General features: G+C 46.9%; 1 protein-coding gene across 2 annotated transcripts in view; it reads right to left on the reverse strand.

Moving 5' to 3' along the window:
- Positions 1 to 7296, reverse strand: part of MYBPC3 (myosin binding protein C3) — a 137075-nt gene extending 129779 nt beyond the window's left edge. For both annotated transcript variants that reach the window (XM_074955459.1, XM_074955460.1), the window contains exon 1: positions 7140 to 7296. In XM_074955459.1, coding sequence (XP_074811560.1) covers positions 7140 to 7164 — 25 coding nt within the window. In that variant the 5' untranslated portion in view covers positions 7165 to 7296. The remainder of the gene's footprint in view (positions 1 to 7139) is intronic.
- Positions 7297 to 19683: the final 12387 nt, after the last annotated feature.

Raw genomic sequence — 19683 nt, forward strand, 5'->3', positions numbered from 1 at the left:
ACAAACCATCCCGATGTGTAGAAAGAATAGTAAATATGGCAGGCGACCAGCTCGGCTTAAGAGTGAAATCCTTGCTGATCTTGACCACAAAAATGAAGCTTACAAGAAGTGGAAGATTGGACAAACGACCAGGGAAGAGTATAAAAATATTGCTCGGGCATGCAGGAGTGAAATCAGGAAGGCCAAATCACACCTGGAGTTGCAGCTAGCAAGAGATGTTAAGAGTAACAAGAAGGGTTTCTTCAGGTATGTTAGCAACAAGAAGAAAGTCAAGCAGAGTGTGGGCCCCTTACTGAATGAGGGAGGCAACCTAGTGACAGAGGATGTGGAAAAAGCTCATGTACTCAATGCTTTTTTTTGCCTCCGTCTTCATGAACAAGGTCAGCTCCCAGACTTCTGCACTGGGCAGCACAGCATGGGGAGGAGGTGATCAGCCCTCTGTGAAGAAAGAAGTGGTTCGGGACTATTTAGAAAAGCTGGACGAGCACAAGTCCATGGGGCCGGATGCGCTGCATCCGAGAGTGCTAAAGGAGATGGCGGGTGTGATTGCAGAACCATTGGCCATGATCTTTGAAAACTCATCGCGATCGGGGGAGGTCCTGGATGACTGGAAAAAGGCTAATGTAGTGCCCATCTTTAAAAAAGGGAAGGAGGAGGATCCTGGGAACTACAGGCCAGTCAGCCTCACCTCAGTCCCTGGAAAAATCATGGAGCAGGTCCTCAAGGAATCAATTCTGAAGCATTTAGAGGAGAGGAAAGTAATCAGGAACAGTCAGCATGGATTCACCAAGGGCAAGTCATGCCTGACTAATCTAATTGCCTTCTATGACGAGACAACCGGCTCTGTGGATGAGGGGAAAGTGATAGACGTGTTGTTCCTTGACTTTAGCAAAGCTTTTGACACGATCTCCCACAGTATTCTTGCCAGCAAGTTAAAGAAGTATGGGCTGGATGAATGGACTATAAGGTGGATAGAAGGTTGGCTAGATTGTCGGGCTTAACGGGTAGTGATCAATGGCTCCATGTCTAGTTGGCAGCCAGTATCAAGTGGAGTGCCCCAAGGGTCGGTCCTAGGGCCGGTTTTGTTCAATATCTTCATTAATGCTCTGGAGGATGGTGTGGATTGCACCCTCAGCAAGTTTGCAGATGACACTAAACTGGGAGGAGAGGTAGATATGCTGGAGGGTAGGGATAGGATACAGAGGGCCCTAGACAAATTAGAGGATTGGGCCAAAAGAAATCTGATGAGGTTCAACAAGGACAAGTGCAGAGTCCTGTACTTAGGACACAAGAATCCCATGCACCGCTACAGACTAGGGACCGAATGGCTCGGCAGCAGTTCTGCAGAAAAGGACCTAGGGGTTACAGTGGACGAGAAGCTGGATATGAGTCAGCAGTGTGCTCTTGTTGCCAAGAAGGCCAATGGCATTTTGGGCTGTATAAGTAGGGGCATTGCCAGCAGATCGAGGGACGTGATTGTTCCCCTCTATTCGACATTGAGGCCTCATCTGGAGTACTGTGTCCAGTTTTGAGCCCCACACTACAAGAAGGATGTGGAAAAATTGGAAAACATCCAGCGGAGGGCAACAAAAATGATTAGGGGACTGGAACACATGACTTATGAGGAGAGCCTGAGGGAACTGGGATTGTTTAGTCTGCGGAAGAGAAGAATGAGGGGGGATTTGATAGCTGCTTTCAACTACCTGAAAGGGGGTTCTAAAGAGGATGGATCTAGACTGTTCTCAGTGGTAGCAGATGACAGAATGAGGAGTAATGGTCTCAAGTTGCAGTGGGGGAGGTTTAGGTTGGATATTAGGAAAAACTTTTTCACTAGGAGGGTGGTGAAACACTGGAATGTGTTACCTAGGGAGGTGGTGGAATCTCCTTCCTTAGAAGTTTTTAAGGTCGGGCTTGACAAAGCCCTGGCTGGGATGATTTAGTTGGGGATTGGTCCTGCTTTGAGCAAAGGGTTGGACTAGATGACCTCCTGAGGTCCCTTCCAACTCTGATATTCTGTGGTTCTATGAACAGTGCCTGGAGTTGGTGCTGAAGGCCTTGTTTTAACGTCATTGAACTGTTTGTGGGACTTTATTACCCTGGAAGGTGTGGACTTAAAATCATGACTAAGCTGGAGGGTAAAGGTGGACCAGCTGAGGGCTAGAGTGCTAAATGGGGAGAGAGCTGCCAGGCCTGGCCACAAGGAGGTCCTTTGGTAGTGAGTCTACTCTTTCAAAGAAAAGTAAGTGCTTTTATGGGTTATGATATGGTTAGTAATGTGTTAAAACTACTACACATATACCTCACTGGAATAAAAAAGTGACTGTATACTCAAAGAATGGCACTTATATGATCACATAGACAGCCTGCAGTAAGCAGACTGGAAGCTCCACTAGAGCTTTGTGGTGGGCATGAGCAGAAAATGCAGAGAACATGAAATTTGTAAAATCAAAGACACAAAATTAGGAAATACCAAAAATTAGGGTTTCTCCTGCAGTGCTAAATTGGCCTTATTGCACATCCTGTGTATCTTATGGTAAAATGATTACATGTGCAACAAAGCCAAGTTAACATTTCAGAGAAAACATTAATTTTCAAAATTCCTGAATAGTTGAGGTTTTGAAGTTGCAACTTTAATGTTACAGTTAATACTAGTTCTTTGCTTTTCCTCCCTCCCCCCCTCTTCTTTCCTTTAAGATAAGAACTGGAGCAGTTAGGTCTGTGCAGGTTAGAAGCTCCACAAACTTTAGCAAGGAGCTTGTAAATTCTTTGCTCTTGAACTGTATGAAGGAGCTATAAATTCCTTAGTCAGATAAGTGGCTTCTTGCACATACAGGCTTAACCATTACTTGATCAAAGCTATAAAGCCTCTCAAACTTATTTGCCTCTATTTCAGCCAGTGAGATTTCTCATGTTACTGGAATTTACAAAGGACTGGGAGTAATCACATTTCCTGTGTGACCTTGGACATTCAACCTGTCTGTGCCTCCAATATCCCATCTGTAAATTGGGGACAATGATTAACCTTCAGATCTACGAAAGAAAAGGTGATGGAAATTATTTATTTGTATTACATAGCATACTGGAGCCCGTGAACCAGGACCCCATTGTGCTAGGCACTATGTAAGCACAGCCCCAAACGGTTTATAACCTACATAATGGTTTACAAGCTGTAGCTTCTCCATGCTTAAGGTTGCAATCAAGTTCTATTATAAACCTTGGCCAACATTTTCTAATCTAAGTCTCTAACTCTATACTTAATCTATATTTAGGTAACTAAATATAAATGGCCAGGTTTCAGAATTGCTCAGCATTCCTAGACTCTCTTCCAAATCTAACAAAGTGCATATTTCTTTAAAGGTCTTTTTACATGACAAGTTTGATGTATCAAAGTTTAACTGTTGTTCTCAAAAACATTTGAGATGTGGAGAGAATGCTTGTGGTGGTGGTGGGGTGTTCACTTTCTTCTGACTGTCTCATAACATCCCCTTTGGCTGTTTTGAGTTTAAACTTTTCAGATTTGGTCTCTGCTCAAAGATAGAATTTTTTGGAAAGTGCAGCTTGACTACAAAAGATGAAAGTCAAAGTTCTGAGTGTACATACAAATGGGTTAAAATGGAACCTGTTTTGCACTCTTTAGTAGGCACAACAGCTATAATGTGATAGTGTGGTAGAAGGGTCTATCTGTGTAGGTATTTAATACCAAGGTGATGAACATGGTATAGAGCCTACTTCTAATTTATACTGCATATAAGTATATAATTTTCATGCTACATCACAAGATACTCTTAAAATATAGCATAGATAAAATAATCTTTGAAAATGCTTAGCATTAGTAAATTGCTTAATACTATATTTTCAACCCTACACTCTAAAAAGTCAGGATGCCTTAATTACCATGGGATTAGATACTCAGCTGTTGTAAATTGACATAGCTCCATTGATTTCAATGGAGCATTTCCAGTTGAGGAGGTGGCCCCGTGAATGTACATAGAATCGTAGACTTTAAGGTCAGAAGGGACCATTATGATCGTCTCGTCTGACCTCCTGCACAACGCAGGCCACAGAATCTCACCCTCCCACTCCTGTACCAAATCCTCAACCTATTATGTTTGAGCTATTGAAATCCTCAAATCGTGGTTTAAAGAATTCAAGGTGCAGAGAATCCTCCAGCAAGTGACCCATGCCCCACACTGCAGAAGAAGGCGAAAAACCCCCAGGGCCTCTGCCAATCTGCCCTGGAGGAAAATTCCTTCCCGACCCCAAATATGGCGATCAGCTAAACCCTGAGCATGTGGGCAAGATTCAGCAGCCAGACACCCAGGAAAGAATTCTCTGTAGTAACTCAGATCCCACCCCATCTAACATCCCATCACAGGCCATTGGGCATATTTACCGTTAATAGTCAAAGATCAATTAATTGCCAAAATTAGGCTATCCCATCATACCATCCCCTCCATAAACTTATCAAGCTTAGTCTTGAAGCCAGATATGTCTTTTGCCCCTGCTCCCCATGGAAGGCTGTTCCAGAACTTCACTCCTCTGATGGTTAGAAACCTTTGTCTAATTACATGTATCTGAATGACAAAGATTAGTACTACTAATCTTATTAAAGGTCTACAAACGATAGTAACTCTTATTTATAAGGCTCTTGTAATATCATGATCTGAGATGTTATAACTTTGCTGGGCTAGAAATTAATGCTGTATGTATATCAATGGAAAAGCTGGAATCTTAGCTTTCTAGTGGGTTCCAAATAGGCTTCTAGACATGACAAGTCATGAGATGATAAAATAGTTACTATGTGTAAAATCCTGGATAAAAGTCCAGTGTAACTTTTGCTTCCTTCCCTCCCCTCACCACCCCACCCTACACTGTTTTTACTTCTCCCATGTAAGAGAGAAAAGGGGGAAACATTTTTTTATTGATTTGCTTTTATAAAAAGTTTGGCAAATGTTTCAAACAGTTGCAGCTATCAAAGGCTTGTTGCATGTGTGCATATGCATTATAACAGGGAGATTATAAATCAGTTATTACTATGATTCTAGCAATAATATCTCAAATCAATATTAAATAACTAGCCCTGAAAGAGCACTTTGACAGTTTATTGAACTTAGGAAAAAAAGCCCTTTATTCCATTAAATGTAAGTTTATTCTAATAAAGTGTCTGTCTCAGTTTCAAGAAGTCAGTTCTATATTTGTTTAAAGCTTTTAGGTCTGAATTCTATAGATCCTGACAATAATCAACGTTTAAGAGGTTGCTCAAACTGGAAATCACACAGAAGTCGTAAATACTTTTAGAGAGAATAACCCCGCTTCAGTCCTTTTGTTTTGTGAAGAAATTGAATGATGCCTCATAGAATCACTGGCAATAATGTATTTTATTGAATAATTAGAAATAAGGGGAAAAATACCAGAAAACCTACATGAAGGATATAGTTTAAGTGTTTAAGGATGTTTTGGTTCATGATGAAGAGGCTCTTACTGAGCTGGTTTGAGTATAAGCCCTCTGAATATTCTGTCTGCCAGGCACTTCCCTTAGTCTGGACACATGCCCTTATTTATGAGGCATGGGTCTCTGGAATTCTTTAGTGTAATTGCCAGAGGCAGCAAATGTGGCTTGCTCAGAGGACATAAAATACCAAATGTTTCAACCAAAAGTGCTTCTTAATGTATCTAGGTTTGAACAAGTAGGGAAGATTTCCTCTCTGTCCACCCTAACAGGATATTGCTAAGGAACTGAACATCCATCAAGCTGTACACAAGCCTCCAATAGCTTACAATAAACACTAAGCAGCTGCTATTGACAATCCCTGAAAAATGTGTGCTTTTAAAAAGTCACATGTACACCTGAACAGACCTGCACAGTGTATGTGAGTGATTCTGATCTGAATCACTCCAGATTTACACAAGTCTCACTGAGAGCAGATTCTGCCCTTAAGTGTAAATGCTCAGACTTAGTATAATTTTCTGTTTTTGCATGTTCCTATACACTGTTTTCAAACATCCATAACTAACTTTCAGGCCCTTCTTTGAAGTTAGTTGTGAACATAGTGTTCTCATGGTCCTCTTTTTGACTCACATGGGCAGATGCCCTCTAAATACTCCTCACCCACCTCTGCCTTACTGGTGGGAGTGGTGGTGTATCTTCTTACAGAAGTTCCCTGTAACTTGCACCCTCTCCCCACACCTCTCATAGCTCTCCTCTTTCAACATAGGCAGGTGGTCTGTGACTAGCTTCTTGGTTCTAAATGTTAAATTAAATCAAGGGAATAATTAGGAATGTTCTAAATCTATTTCCTTCTGCATGCTTCCTTTCTGCGGGTGTGGGAGTAGGAGAGGGGTACTAAGCTGCCTCCCTGATGTTGGTAGACTGCTCTGACCTATTTCAAGAGAGGAGAAGTTATCTTCTGGCTCACTGGAGCAGGGAGGAGAGGAAAGGGAACTGCCGAGGGAGGTTGTGGAAGCTCCTTCACTGGAGGTTTTCAAAAGGAGGCTGGATAGCCATCTGTCTTGGATGGTTTACACAGCAAATCCTGCATCTTGGCAGGGGGTTAAACTAGATTACCCTTGCGGTCCCTGCTAACCCTGTGATTCTATGTATAAACCCCTCAGAGTTCCCTGTTTCCCTAGAGCTATAGTGTGCCTGCCTGTCTGAGAGAGAGCAAAATGTGAACCAGCTGCTATGAGCCTTGTCTTTATGCTGGAGATTTTATGCCCAAAAATTCTACCAAAGGCTGTTGCTTATTGTCTGAAAAATACACAGGAGAAGGACTATGAGCTGCTTTCACTGCCTGACGGTGCCTAGGAGAGGAAGTGAAAAGTAAAAGGAATTTGAATGGAACAGTTTAATTTTTGTCCTTCCCCTCAGCCAAAGCTTCTGGAGCTAATTACTTGGATGGGAGTTTCTGAGTGAACTTATCCCTCTTCTCCCTGTGAGCTCTCTGAATCCATCTTTTTTTTTTTTATTAACTTTTTACAAAATATCACTTATTTAGTTATTTTTTTCTCTACTTTGTTTCTAAGGCATCTCGTTTCTCTGATATAGGGACAGCTGCTCTGCTTTGCAGTCACACTCTCAGCCAGGCTATGTTCAGTGTTTCTCTCTCTCTCTCTCTCTTTCTCTCAGTTGTTGTCCTTACCTGTTTTCTTTGCAGGCTCTGGCATCTTGATTTTTTTTTCTCTTTCTTGAAGCTCCCAGTGGTGCCTCGAAGCCAGGGTCTGAGCTGAACTGGAATGAGACTGCAGGACTTTTGAGACCCCTTAAAAAACACTGACTGGAAGCACCCATCCTGCTCCTCCCCTTTTGATTCCCCCACTCTTGTCACCAGCGGCACCTTATCAACAGCAGGGCACATTGGACAGAATATATCAGCCAGGATAAATATAGCCAAGTCCTGGAGCCAGACAGTTCAAACCACCCAAGAATGGACACTTCAGTTTTGTTGGGAAGCTGGTACAAACTCAGTGCCCAGAATTATGCTCCTCTCTCTGCTTCTCCACATCACATGCATACATCTTTCTTTGCCCACGTATGTTCTAGTCCCCAGTTGGATATGTGCCATGTCAAGAAATCTGACATTCTCCATGTTTCTAGCAGTCATTTAAATTAGATATGACAATGAGAATTACAGAACTGGTATATGGAACTAATCTGTGCATCTATTTATATTATCTGTCCTATTTCAGTCCTTGTCCATGTTACAATTGTGTCAGTCTTGAACAACTCCTCAAACAAGAACTTCATTCTCATTTCTTCTTTATTAAATGTAGCGTCATTAGATCTGAGGATGGCTCTTCAGGGAGAAACAAATTTCTCCAGAGACCTACAGATTTCTGACATTTACAATCAAAAGTGGCAAGCACTACACTAGCTTCAACTTTCCCTCACCACTGTAACACAAACCTGTTGGAAGCTGGAAAATCCTTTTTTTTTTTTTTTTTTTTTTTTTTTTAAACTCGAGTACCATTTCAATAAGATCCAGATGTGGGCAAGATGCATCCTAACATTCAAATTAGCTGAACCCTGTCGAAGTTCATGCAGATCCTCCCCAGAAAACTTCTCTTGGGTACTGCCCTTTGGTGCGTCAAGCATTGTCATTTATTTACTTGCATTTTCAAGAAAGTAAAACTAACAATTGTGGCCAATCGAATTCCTGATCACTTTTCTTCTTCTTCTTAATGATTTAAGCATTCATGTCTGTCATAGGGCAGAGGATTTTTCTCTCTTCTTTCCTGAGCTGTTTTGGGACTATATATTCACTTAGTGAGATCAGATCTAATGCCAGAAACTGGTTTTGTTCCCATTTGTGCATTCTGTCAATATTTTATTTCACCCAACTCCAGTTGACTAAATTCCCCATGTGATAGGAAGAGGCATTAACTTAAGTCATCAGAGTCCCCTCTGAAAGAAAGCACAGAAATGAACCAGGACCCATTAGGTTGTACGCCCCTGTGTCTCCCGGGATGTCACCACCACACCAATCCAGGTGTTTCCTGAAACAATAGTTTTTTACAAGGAAAATTAGCCAACTAAAAGCCACATTGGCTATATGTAAATTCCACATGGTCCCCATCAGACCCTCCAAAATCAAGTATTCTGCACCATGAAAGTCATTTCCTCTCTCTTTGAGAGTGTTTTATTGAAAGAGTATTCACTGATGCACTTAGGCCTTTGATCCAGTAAAGCACTTAATCATGTGTTTAAGTGCTTTGCTAGATCTTGGCCTTACAGCCTGTTCAGCCATACAGATTTGTTTATCACCAACAAAATCTTACACTTGTATTAACATCAACTAAAAACCACATAAATGAAAATAAATCTGTAAATGTAGATCGAGAGGAAATGTATTTATGTATAAATTTAGGTTTCAGAGTAGCAGCCGTGATAGTCTGTATCCGCAAAAAGAAAAGGAGTACTTGTGGCACTTTAGAGACTAACAAATTTATTTGAGCATAAGCTTTCATGAGCTCAAATAAATTTGTTAGTCTCTAAAGTGCCACAAGTACTCCTTTTCTTTTTGTATACATTTAGGAATTGCCACACTGGATCAGACCCAATGTCCCACTAATTCAGATTCTTGTCTCTGACAGTGATCAGTACCTGATGCTTCAGAGCAAGGTTTAAGAACCCTGCAGTAGGTAGCAGAAGAATAAGCTGCCCTCTATATTGGGTCTCTTCCTAGTGTCTAATATTATAGACTGGCTTACACCCTGAAGCACAAGGTTTAATATTCTTTCCCAAATTTATGTTGTTAATTATGACAACTCTGGATATTCTTGCTGTCCATGTAAGTATCCATTCCCTTTTTGAATCTTAAGTTCTTTAACTCAACGATTTCCTGTGGTAATCATACATTGTTTGAAAGTATTTCCTTTTTATTGTTTTTGAATTTTCCATCTTTTAATTTCATAGACTGTCCCCTTTCGCTTGTGATAAGAGACACAGAGAACAGAAACTTCCAATTTACCTTCTCCATACTATTGATTATTTTATATACTTGCCCCCTTTTACCTAATCTCAACCACATATCTTAGTCTATCCCAAAGCACTTAAAAGGCTTGACATTTGAAATTGAAACATTCTCATTTGCTAAATGCTCATTCTCAGGGATTTATCCATAAAATTGTCAGGTATAAGTCTGATAAAGGCATACATGCTAGAGATCACTGCCTCCCTTTTAAAATGATGAATACACCTCTATCTGGACAGGCAGAGGAAAAGTCTGCCACCCAATGGCTGATACAAGAATTACAGTTGTCTATTTCCCTACAAGAAAAGGAGTACTAGTGGCACCTTAGATTGAGCATAAGCTTTCGTGAGCTACAGCTCATTTCATAAGTGAGCTGTAGCTCACGAAAGCTTATGCTCAAATAAACTGGTTACTCTCTAAGGTGCCACTAGTACTCCTTTTCTTTTTGCGAATGCAGACTAACACAGCTGCTACTCTGAAATCTATTTCCCTACAGCAATTCCTGTGAAAGAGCCAAGCCATGTTTCCCTTTAAAGGTGCTTCAATCACTAGTATAAGATTAAATTCCAAGGGTGGTTAATATCCCATTTCTTATATGTGAGTCACTGTTTCCTATGGCAAGTTAAGGGCAGTTCATGCTAACCTGCACAGGCGCAACCAGTAAATAAAATAAGAAATTGAGCATGCTTGCCCTGTATTATAGTAGAAAGTTATATGCAATGTTGTAGCCTTGCTGCTCAAAGGATATTAGAGAGACAAGGTGGGTGAGGTAATATCTTTTACTGGACCAACTTCTGTTGGTGAGAGAGACAAGCTTTCAAAAGTCTGTCTCACCAACCGAAGGTGGTCCAATAAAATATATTCCCTCACCCACCTTGTCTCTCTAATTAGAAAGTTGTACATTCTTCTTCGAGTGATTGCTCATGTGTATTCCACAAGAGGTGTGTAGGCTTGCCATGTGCACCAGTTCTGGAAGTTTTTCCCCTAGCAGTATCCATACGGGGAGCACCCCAGCAACCCCTGGGGTGGTGCCTCCATAGGACGGTATAAGGGGAGCTGTGTGCTCCCCCCACCCTCAGTTCCTTCTTGCCGCCGGTGAAGGTGCATCAGAACTGTGCTGCTCCAGCTTTGCTGTAGCTCGTCCCCAGAACTTTTCGTTCGTTCAGTGCTAATACCTGTAGTTAGTTAGCTGTTACAGTTAGTTCATTTAGTTAGAGTACCCAGGCCGGGGCATGCCCCATGCCCCGGCTTTTAAGGCGTGCAACACTTGTAGGCGATCTATGCCAAGGAGTGATCCACACGCAGACTGTCTACACTGTTTGGGTGAGACCCATATCAGTGATCGTTGCAAAATTTGCAAGTCATTTAAACCTCGGACTAAGAGAGAGAGAGACATTAGGCTCCGGGCCATTCTCATGGAGTCAGCGCTGACCCCGGCTCTGGCGTGCTGCTCCGAGTCCGCACCAGGCACCGTGGCATTGGTGCACGGCAACCTCCCGGTGCCTTCGACTAGTTGGCACCGCTCCCCGTCTATGGGGCATAAGAAGGCTAAGAAAGTGCCTTCTTCACAGCAGCACTGAGGTAAACCAGGGGCACAGACTAGACCCACATCGGGCAGTCCTTGATCCCCTCTGGTCTCAAGGCCTCCGACTCACGTTGAGCAGAGTAGCCCAGCCGTGTCGGACCAGGCCTCCCCTGATGTCTGGATGCCGTCCACGCCAGAGGCCCTGCAAGCAGCCAGAGACGTCATGACCATGCTGGCATCAGGAGCGCTGCCAGTGTCGGCCCCCTCACTCCAGAGGCAAGCCACAGCTGGGTTCTCCACAGTTGTCCCCGGCATGGCACCAGTCTCGGTTGCAGGAATGTTCCCGACGCTGTTCTCCGCCCAGCGACCATTTGGGATGCAGTCCACGTGGCTCGTCCTCGACTCCCACCAGACTGTCTGGTTGGGTACCATCCGACTGGGACTCCCTGCATCGCTCCATGCCACGGAGCGATTACCGACGGGACCGAGGCAGATGTTGCCAGAGGTCCTTGTCTCACTGGGGTTACCGCAGCTGGTCGTGGCACGGACATTGTCGCCGTTCCCGCTCGGAATCCCGCTCCAAGTCTCCACCAAGGCACTGTCTCTGCAGCCTGAGGCGTAGATCGCAGGTCTGCCCGTTGGAGCAGATCGTGGAGCAGGAGCTCCAGGCGGTACTGGTCCTCCGCATCGAGATTGCAGTCCCCTGGGCAATGCCGCTCCCGGCCCCACTGTTCCTCCCAGTCCCGTGATAGCGGCAGGTCATTTGTCAGCCCGGCCTCCGCTCGTAGTCGCCCTTCCATGGACCAGGCCAGCAGGCCGAACAGCCGGGGCCTTCAGTGCCACAGCAGGTGCAGTGGCACCGGGCCCAGTGGCTGGCACAGTGGTACCAGCGGGCACTGTGGCCTCTGACGCAGCCCCCGATGGGGGCCCACTCAGTAGCCAGAGCCTCAGAGGCGCCATTGGCCTCTCTCTCCAGGCCCCTAAGGAGAGGGTCGGTGGGACATACATCCTTGGCACTGTGCCTGGACTGACCAGATGCTGGACCCTCTGGTGCCGGCGGATACCCAGAGCACCGCACTCCTTCCCGGATGAGGCGATAGCAGCCTCCATCCCACAGGAGGACTTTGGGGCCCAACAAGAACTTTTAAAATGGGTGGCATCGAGCCTTCACCTCCAGACAGAGGAACTGGAGGAGCCCTCAGACTCCCTGTTCAATGTACTGTCATCTTTGGCACCAGGCACGGCGGTTTTGCCCCTCTATGAGGGGGTGGCAAGGATTTCAAATGCCCTGTGGCAAACGCCAGCTTCTCTGGCCCCCATCTCAAAGAAGGCGGAATGCAAGTACTTTGTGCCCCTTGGTGGGTACAGAGTACCTCTACACCCACCCGATGCCCAGCTCCCTGGTGATCAACTCGGTCAACCACAAGGAGCGGCAGGGACAACCAGCCCCCACTCCGAAAAATAAAGACTCAAGGAGGCTGGACTCTTTTTTGGCAGAAAGGTTTATTCATCCTCAAGTTTCCAGTTGCGGGTGGCAAACCACCAGGCTCTCCTGGGCAGATATGAATTCAGCTTGTGGGGTTCGCTGTCCAAATTCGAGGACTCCCTCCAGGAGTGCAATAAGAAAGAGTTCAAGGTGCTGGTGGAGGAGGGTGCAGCTGCTACCAGGGCATCCCTGCAAGTGGCGTCAGATGCGGCGGACACGGCAGCTCGATCCATGGCCTCGGCAGTGTCCATGAGAAGGACGTCGTGGCTCCTGCTGTCCGGGCTGTCCAGTGAGGCACAGTTGGTCATGCAGGATCTCCTGTTTGACAGCAAGGCTCTGTTTGCGGAACAAACGGATACACAGCTGCATGGCTTGAAGGACTCCCACACGACCCTGCAGACCCTGGGTCTTTATGTTCCAGCTCCTGCCAAAACTAAGTTTAAGCCGCAGCAGGCTCCTGCTCCGGCTGCCCAGCCTAAATACAAGGCTGCCTATAAAAAGTCGAGAGACTATAAGAGGCGCCGTCAGTGGCAGTCAAGGCCTGCCCCGCAGCCTGGGTCCTCCAAGGGCAAGCAGGCAGGGAAAAGGTGGTTTTGATGGGACACCGGGGGGAACCCTGACAGGTCCCAAAAGGGATCCCCCCTCAATAAAGCTTCCCTTCTGCAATTGGTTGTGAGCTTTCTTCCCGTAATGGTCGCGACTAACCTCAGACTGCTGGGTCCTCAACACGGTCTCCCAGGGCTACACACTGCAGTTTGCTTCGCCCCCGCCCAACCATCCCCTACCCCCGTTCCTTCTGGGAGATCCTTCACACGAAGCCCTGCTAGACCAGGAGGTGGGGCGGCTCCTAGACCTGGGAGCAGTGGAAAGGGTCCCCGGGAGTTCAGAGGCAAGGGGGTCTACTCCTGCTATTTCCTTATCCTGAAGGCCAAAGTGGGACTCAGGCCCATCCTGGACCTGTGGAATCTGAACCATCTTATGGTCAAACTCAAGTTCCACATGGTCTCCCTGGCCTCCATCATCCGCTCCCTGGATCCAGGGGATTGGTACGCCATCCTGGATCTGCAGGACGCGTATTTCCACATATTTGAGGGGCACAGACACTTCCTCCATTTCCTGGTGGGACAGAATCACTACCAATTTATGGTCCTCCTGTTTGGCCTATCCACTGCCCCAAGGGTGTTCACAAAATGTATGTTGGTAATAGTGGCCTACTTCAGGCGCCGGCGGGTCCAGATCTTTCCTTACCTGGTCGATTGGATGGTCAAGGGCAGCTCCAGGTCGCAGGTGCAGGATCATGTGATGCTTCTACTGTCCACATGTGCTGCCTTGGGCCTGTTAGTAAATGACACCAAGTCCACGTTAGTCCCAGTCCATTGCATAGAGTTTATCTGGGCGCTCCTGGACACCTCATTGGCCACGGCCTCCCTCCAACTGGACAGATTCGAGATCCTAAAGGGGCTCATCAACACGGTCACAAAGTTCACTGTGACAACGGCCAGAGCATGCCTCCAGCTCCTGGGTCACATGTCGGCGTGCACATATGTGGTCCACCACGCCAGGCTCCAAATGAGGCCCCTCCAGCTTTGGCTGGCCTTGGAGTTCTCCCAGGCCCGGGACAGGATGGACAAGGTCCTCACCGTGCCCAACCCGGTGATCGCCTCCATTCGGTGGTGGTCCACCCCGAACAACATGCTCCAAGAGGTCCCTTTCCGAGACAGGGCCTCGTCATTGGAGCTGGTGTCTGATGCGTCAGACCTGGGTTGGGGGGACCCATGTGGGACCATTCAGACCCACGGGCTGTGGTCGGCCCCAGAGCTATCCCTACACATAAATGTCAAGGAACTCAGGGCGGTGCATCTGGCATGCGTGGCCTTCCGCTCGCACTTATAGGGCAACGTGGTCATTGTCCTCACGGACAATATGGCCTCGATGTTCTATATCAACAGGCAAGGCGGGACCTGATCCTCCGCCCTCTACCGCGAAGCCTTCAGACTGTGGGACTTCTGCATAGCCCACGACATCTCTCTGAGGGTCTTCCACCTGCCGGGTGCCCGCAACACACGGGCAGATCACTTGAGCAGGGACTTCTCCCAGCACGAGTGGTCTCTCCACCCGGAAGTGGCTCACCAGCTCTTCTGAGTGTGGGGAACTCCCCAGGTGGACCTGTTCATGACAAGACAGAACCGGCGCTGTCCCTGGTTCTGCTCGGGGGAGGGGGGGTCTGGAAAAGGGTGCTATCTCCGATGTCTTCCTCCTGTCCTGGTCGGACCAGTTTCTCTATGCCTTCCCCCCGTATCCTCTCATCAGCAGGGTCCTGGAGAAAGTAAAAATGAACAAGGCACGGGTTCTCCTGATTGCCCTGTCATGGCCCCGGCAGCATTGGTACGGGACCCTCATGGGCCTGGCAGTGGCTCCGCTGCAGCCGTTGCCACTCCACCCAGACCTGCTCTCCCAGGACTGGGGCTGCCTCCTCCATTCCAACCTAGTGGCTCTCCACCTCACAGTGTGGCTGCTCAATGGCAAGGCAGGGAGGAGCGGACATGTTAGGAGGGGGTCCAGCATGTCCTTCTGGAAAGTAGGCAGCCCTCCACTCGCCGTGCCTACTTGGCGAAGTGGTCCCAGTTCTCCAGATGGGCCGCCAAGCAGGGTGTTTCCCCAGTGGCTGCCCCGATCCAGCTTATCCTGGACTACCTCCTTCACCTTAGAGCCCAGGGCCTGGTGCCCTCGTCGGTCAGGGTGCACCTGGTGGCCATATCGGCCTTCCATCCGTTGGTGCAGGGACACACAGTGTTCTCCCATGCTATGACTGGACGATTCCTGAAGGGATTGGACCAAGGGTGAGCTGGTTCGCACTGGTTCGCGTAAACTGGTTGTTAAATTTTGAAGCCAGTTTAGAACCGGTTGTTAAAGGGGTGGCTGTCCCGCCTGAGCTCCCGTCCTGTCTGTCCCACGTGAGCTCTTGGCTGGGGAGGCTCCCCTGAAGAATTTTTACTCATCCGGCAGCACAGCAGGCCTTCGGCGGCACTTTGGTGGCAGGCCCTTTAGTCGCTCCGTGCCTTCGGTGGCAATTCGGCGGCACATCCTTCACTTGCTCCGGGTCTTTTTGGCGGCACTTCGGCGGCGGGTGCTTCAGTGCCGCCGAAGACCCGTAGCAAGTGAAGGACATGCCGCCGAATTGCCGCTGAAGGCACGGAGCAACTAAAGGAACCAGTTCTTCATCTTCTGGCAGCTCATCACTGGATTGGACCGTCTTTTTCCATATGCTAGGCCCCCTGAACTTGGTGTTATCCCGTCTCACGGGGCCCCCGTTTGAACCTCTGGCCACGTTCTCCTGGTCTCACCTCTTGTGGAAGGTGGCCTTTCTGGTTGCTATGCGTCGGCCAGGCGGGTCTCGGAGCTCAGGGCCCTGACCTCTGAACCCCCGTATACGGTTTTTCATAAGGATAAGGTTCAGATCCGCCCACACCCCGCGTTCCTCCCTAAGGTGGTCTCTGTCTATCACTTGGGCCAGGACATTTTCCTGCCTGTCCTCTGCCCCAAGCTGCACAAGCCCAGTGAGGAATGCTGCCTCTACACGCTCGAGATGTGTAGGTCGCTGGCCTTCTACCTGGAAGCCATTCAGGAAGTCCTCTCAACTGTTTGTTGCCTCAGCTGAACGCATGCGGGGTCAGTCGATTTCCACCTAGTGCATCTCCCACTTGATCACCTCGTGCATTCGCACCTGTTATGATCTGGTGGGTGTTCCCCCGCCACCAATCGTAAAGGAACACTCGACTTGGGCCCAGGCCTCTTTGGCTGCCTTTGTGGCTCACGTCCCTTTCCAGGATATTTGTAGGGCTGCCACTTGGTCTTCGGTTCACACGTTTACCTCGCACTATGCGATTTTCTCCCAAACCAGGGATGACACCGGGTTCGGCAGGGCCGTACTCCGTCCTGGAGATCTGTGAACTCCTCCCACCTCCAACAGATATAGCTTGGAATCATCTATTGTGTAATACACATGAGCAATCACTCAAAGAAAAGACAGTTACCTTTTCCGTAACTGGTGTTCTTCGAGATGTGTTGCTCATGTCTATTCCACATCCCACCATCCTTCCCCTCTGTCGGAGTTGTCTGGCAAGAAGGAACTGAGGGTGGGGGGAGCACGCAGCTTCCCTTATACCGCGCCATGGAGGCGCCACTCCAGGGGTCGCTGGGGTGCTCCCCCTACGGGTACTGCTAGGGGGAAAACTTCCGGCACCGATGCATGTGATGAGCACGCACACCTATTGTGGAAAAGACATGAGCAACACATCTGGAAGAGCACCAGTTACAGAAAAAGTAACTGCCTTTTCATGAAGCAATGCCGAGAACAAAGCTAGGAGCAGGAATGTGCAGATGCTTATCTCAGAGCTGCCTGGTGGGGTCTCAGAAGTAGAATTATTGGGCTATACTAGGACATCTATTCACTATCCCCTTCCTTTTGCTTATCTATATAACTTGCATACCAAGTTTGGGGTTGAAGACTTTGTGTTGTGGAGACTCTCACCTTTTCCATTACTTCACTGATCATTATAAACTTTCTCCTGTTTCAATAACAATCCATTATTTAGTCTACAGTCTTATTCCCTGGGGCTGCCTTTATTCAAGGCTTCATTTAATCTATTCCTTCCATCTCATTATAGAGTTGAATTTTATAAGCCATTTAATATCTTAAGTATTTAAACACTTGCCTAACTTTAAACACGGACTTCAGTGTGACTGTTCATGTGCTTAAAATTAGACACACTTAAGTACCTTGCTGAATCAGGACCTGTGTTGGCTGTTTTCTCCAGCCCACCCGCCTGCCCGCCCCCCCAACTCCTGGATTTAGAATCAAGTTTGTAATTGGGAAGAAATCAGTTCACTCCTCCTTGCTGTAAACTAGTCATGAGAACAATGACTAGACTCGGTAAATGGAAACAATCCCATTCCACATTTCCAGCTTCTCAATTTTTTTTATCTTAAATACATATTTACTGTGAAATATGAAGCTGTTCAGAGGAAAAATATGTTGGTACTGAAAGTTAAAGGTTTTCCCTGCTATTACTCTGCGGGCTACTAGATGGCAGCATTGTAATTACAATAAATATACGTTTTTCTGGGCCATTCTACATTGCATTATATTTATTTATAAAGCACCTTTAATACCAAAAGTTCTTTGCAAACTAGAGGTATGATAGTAATCACTTCACCTGTCATGGAAATACAGCCATTTGTGAAGTGAATTGCAACAACAATTTAACAGTGCACTGCAGCACTAGACAACATTTTAGGAAACAAAACAAAAAACCTAAGGTTATGTGAAACTAAAGCAAGGATTTAGGGAGGCAAAATATAATGAATTTTATTGGAATGTTGCCAGAGCAATGACTGAGTGGTAAAGGTAAGGCATCTCTTGTCACTCTGAGAAATTGTTGAGCAGGAGAGATTAGTGGTCTATCTAGTCCAGAACTCTGGTGGCCAGCACCAGCTGCTTCAGAGGAAAGTGTGTGTTGTTTTTTGTTAAATGAATAGAAATTTTGCAATGGCCATGTGATGTCTTTTCCTGATCACATACAGCTAGTGCTTCGTTGATGCCATTAAACCTAATAATTTATTATTTAAAGGCAGAGCTGGTGATATGGCCTATTATGGTTGCCCAACACTTCCCATTATAAGACCCTGTTTTCAGTTGCTTACAACTTTGGCAGTCTAAATATCTTGGCTGAAATTTACCATGCCAGGTGTCTGCCTCAGGCTGATTGATTGATTTGATTTTATTTTGCAGAAAATTTCAGTTACAAGCATTTTGCCATTTCTAAGAACAAGGCTAGGGAAAAAAGACATTTTTCCCATGTTAAAAGAATTCTGGCAACTTTTCCTTTGAAAAATATCTAATGACCCCCATTCTTTAGATCAGGGACTTGAAATTTGGCAGGGAAAAGGCCTTTTTGTCAGGGATGGGCCCTTTGCCATCCTTGTGAAAAAATGCTCTAATTTGGCCAAGTTATAGGCTTTAGAAAATTTGCAGTTTGAACCTGCTCAGTAGAGACTTCTTAGGTGTTAGAATCTTCAGGCAATTTTGCTTCTTTCTGCTGTGTGCATGCTCCATCCCAGGACTAAACAGGACTTTTTCTGTAATTGCAGCAGTTGGCTGGGCCTGGGTCTGGATTTAGATCTAGGCAACTGACCTGAGGGCCCTATGCTCCGTGACCTCCCTACTGGACCCAAACAGCGTATAGGAAAAAGCTGTCTGAATCAAATGCAAAGTGGGCAGAATTGGACCCTCATGGGAAAGAGGGAGTAGATCTGGACAAGGAGCCTGGGAGGGAGGTGAGGAGAGGGGCTGGCAGCTTGTGTGTAACAGGGGTGGAAATCTGGGACTGGGAGCTGGAGTAGTGGGGAATCTGGAGCTGGCTGGGCATGGAGTCTGGTACTAAGAATTAGTGAGGTAAGAGGAGGGAAGTGAAATTTTACAAGTTGTTAGGGTGCAGGGGGGTGGGTAGAACAGGGAGTGGCTGGGCAAAGGGACTGGACAAGAAGGTGGGAGACAATGATACTAAGATTGGACAGGAATCCTGGGGAGGGAGATTGGGACTGGGAGGCAGAGGGGATGGGGCCACAGGAAGCCAGGGTAGTGGGGGGAGAGAGATTGGAGGAGAAGCTGGGAGGGGAGTAACGGGTACCACTTGGACAATGACACTGGGTACAAATAGCTGGGAGGTTGAAGTGGGGGAACTGGGAATGGCTGGACAAGGAAACTCGGAGTTGGGGGGTAGAGATTAGGACTTGCTGGGCAAGAAGATTGGGACTGGCATGAGAAGCCTAAGCAGTGGAGAGTGGGACTTGGTAGGCAAAGAGAATGGAATTTGGACAAAGAGCCTGAGTTGGGGAAGAGACAAGACTGGACCAGGGACAGGTTAGAGGGGATGGGGCAGAAGCAGTCATGCTTGGGAGCAATGGACAAAAGAGTCTAGGCCCACTAGAGAACGCCTGGAATGGAGCCCAGGATTCCTGAGTCTTACTATTCCTGTGCCGTCAGCAAATACCTGTGAAATCCACTGGCAAAGCGTGTGTCCCATGTCCCTCTAGTGCGTGTCCACATTGCTCATTCATTAGCTCAAGTGGCAAAAGCCTATGTAGAGTCCCGTGCGGATACAAAAATCCGTGATCTGCAAACATTGTCTGCAGATTTACTT

Source organism: Natator depressus, chromosome 6, assembly GCF_965152275.1.
Source record: "Natator depressus isolate rNatDep1 chromosome 6, rNatDep2.hap1, whole genome shotgun sequence".
In the NCBI taxonomy this organism is placed as follows: domain Eukaryota; kingdom Metazoa; phylum Chordata; order Testudines; family Cheloniidae; genus Natator; species Natator depressus.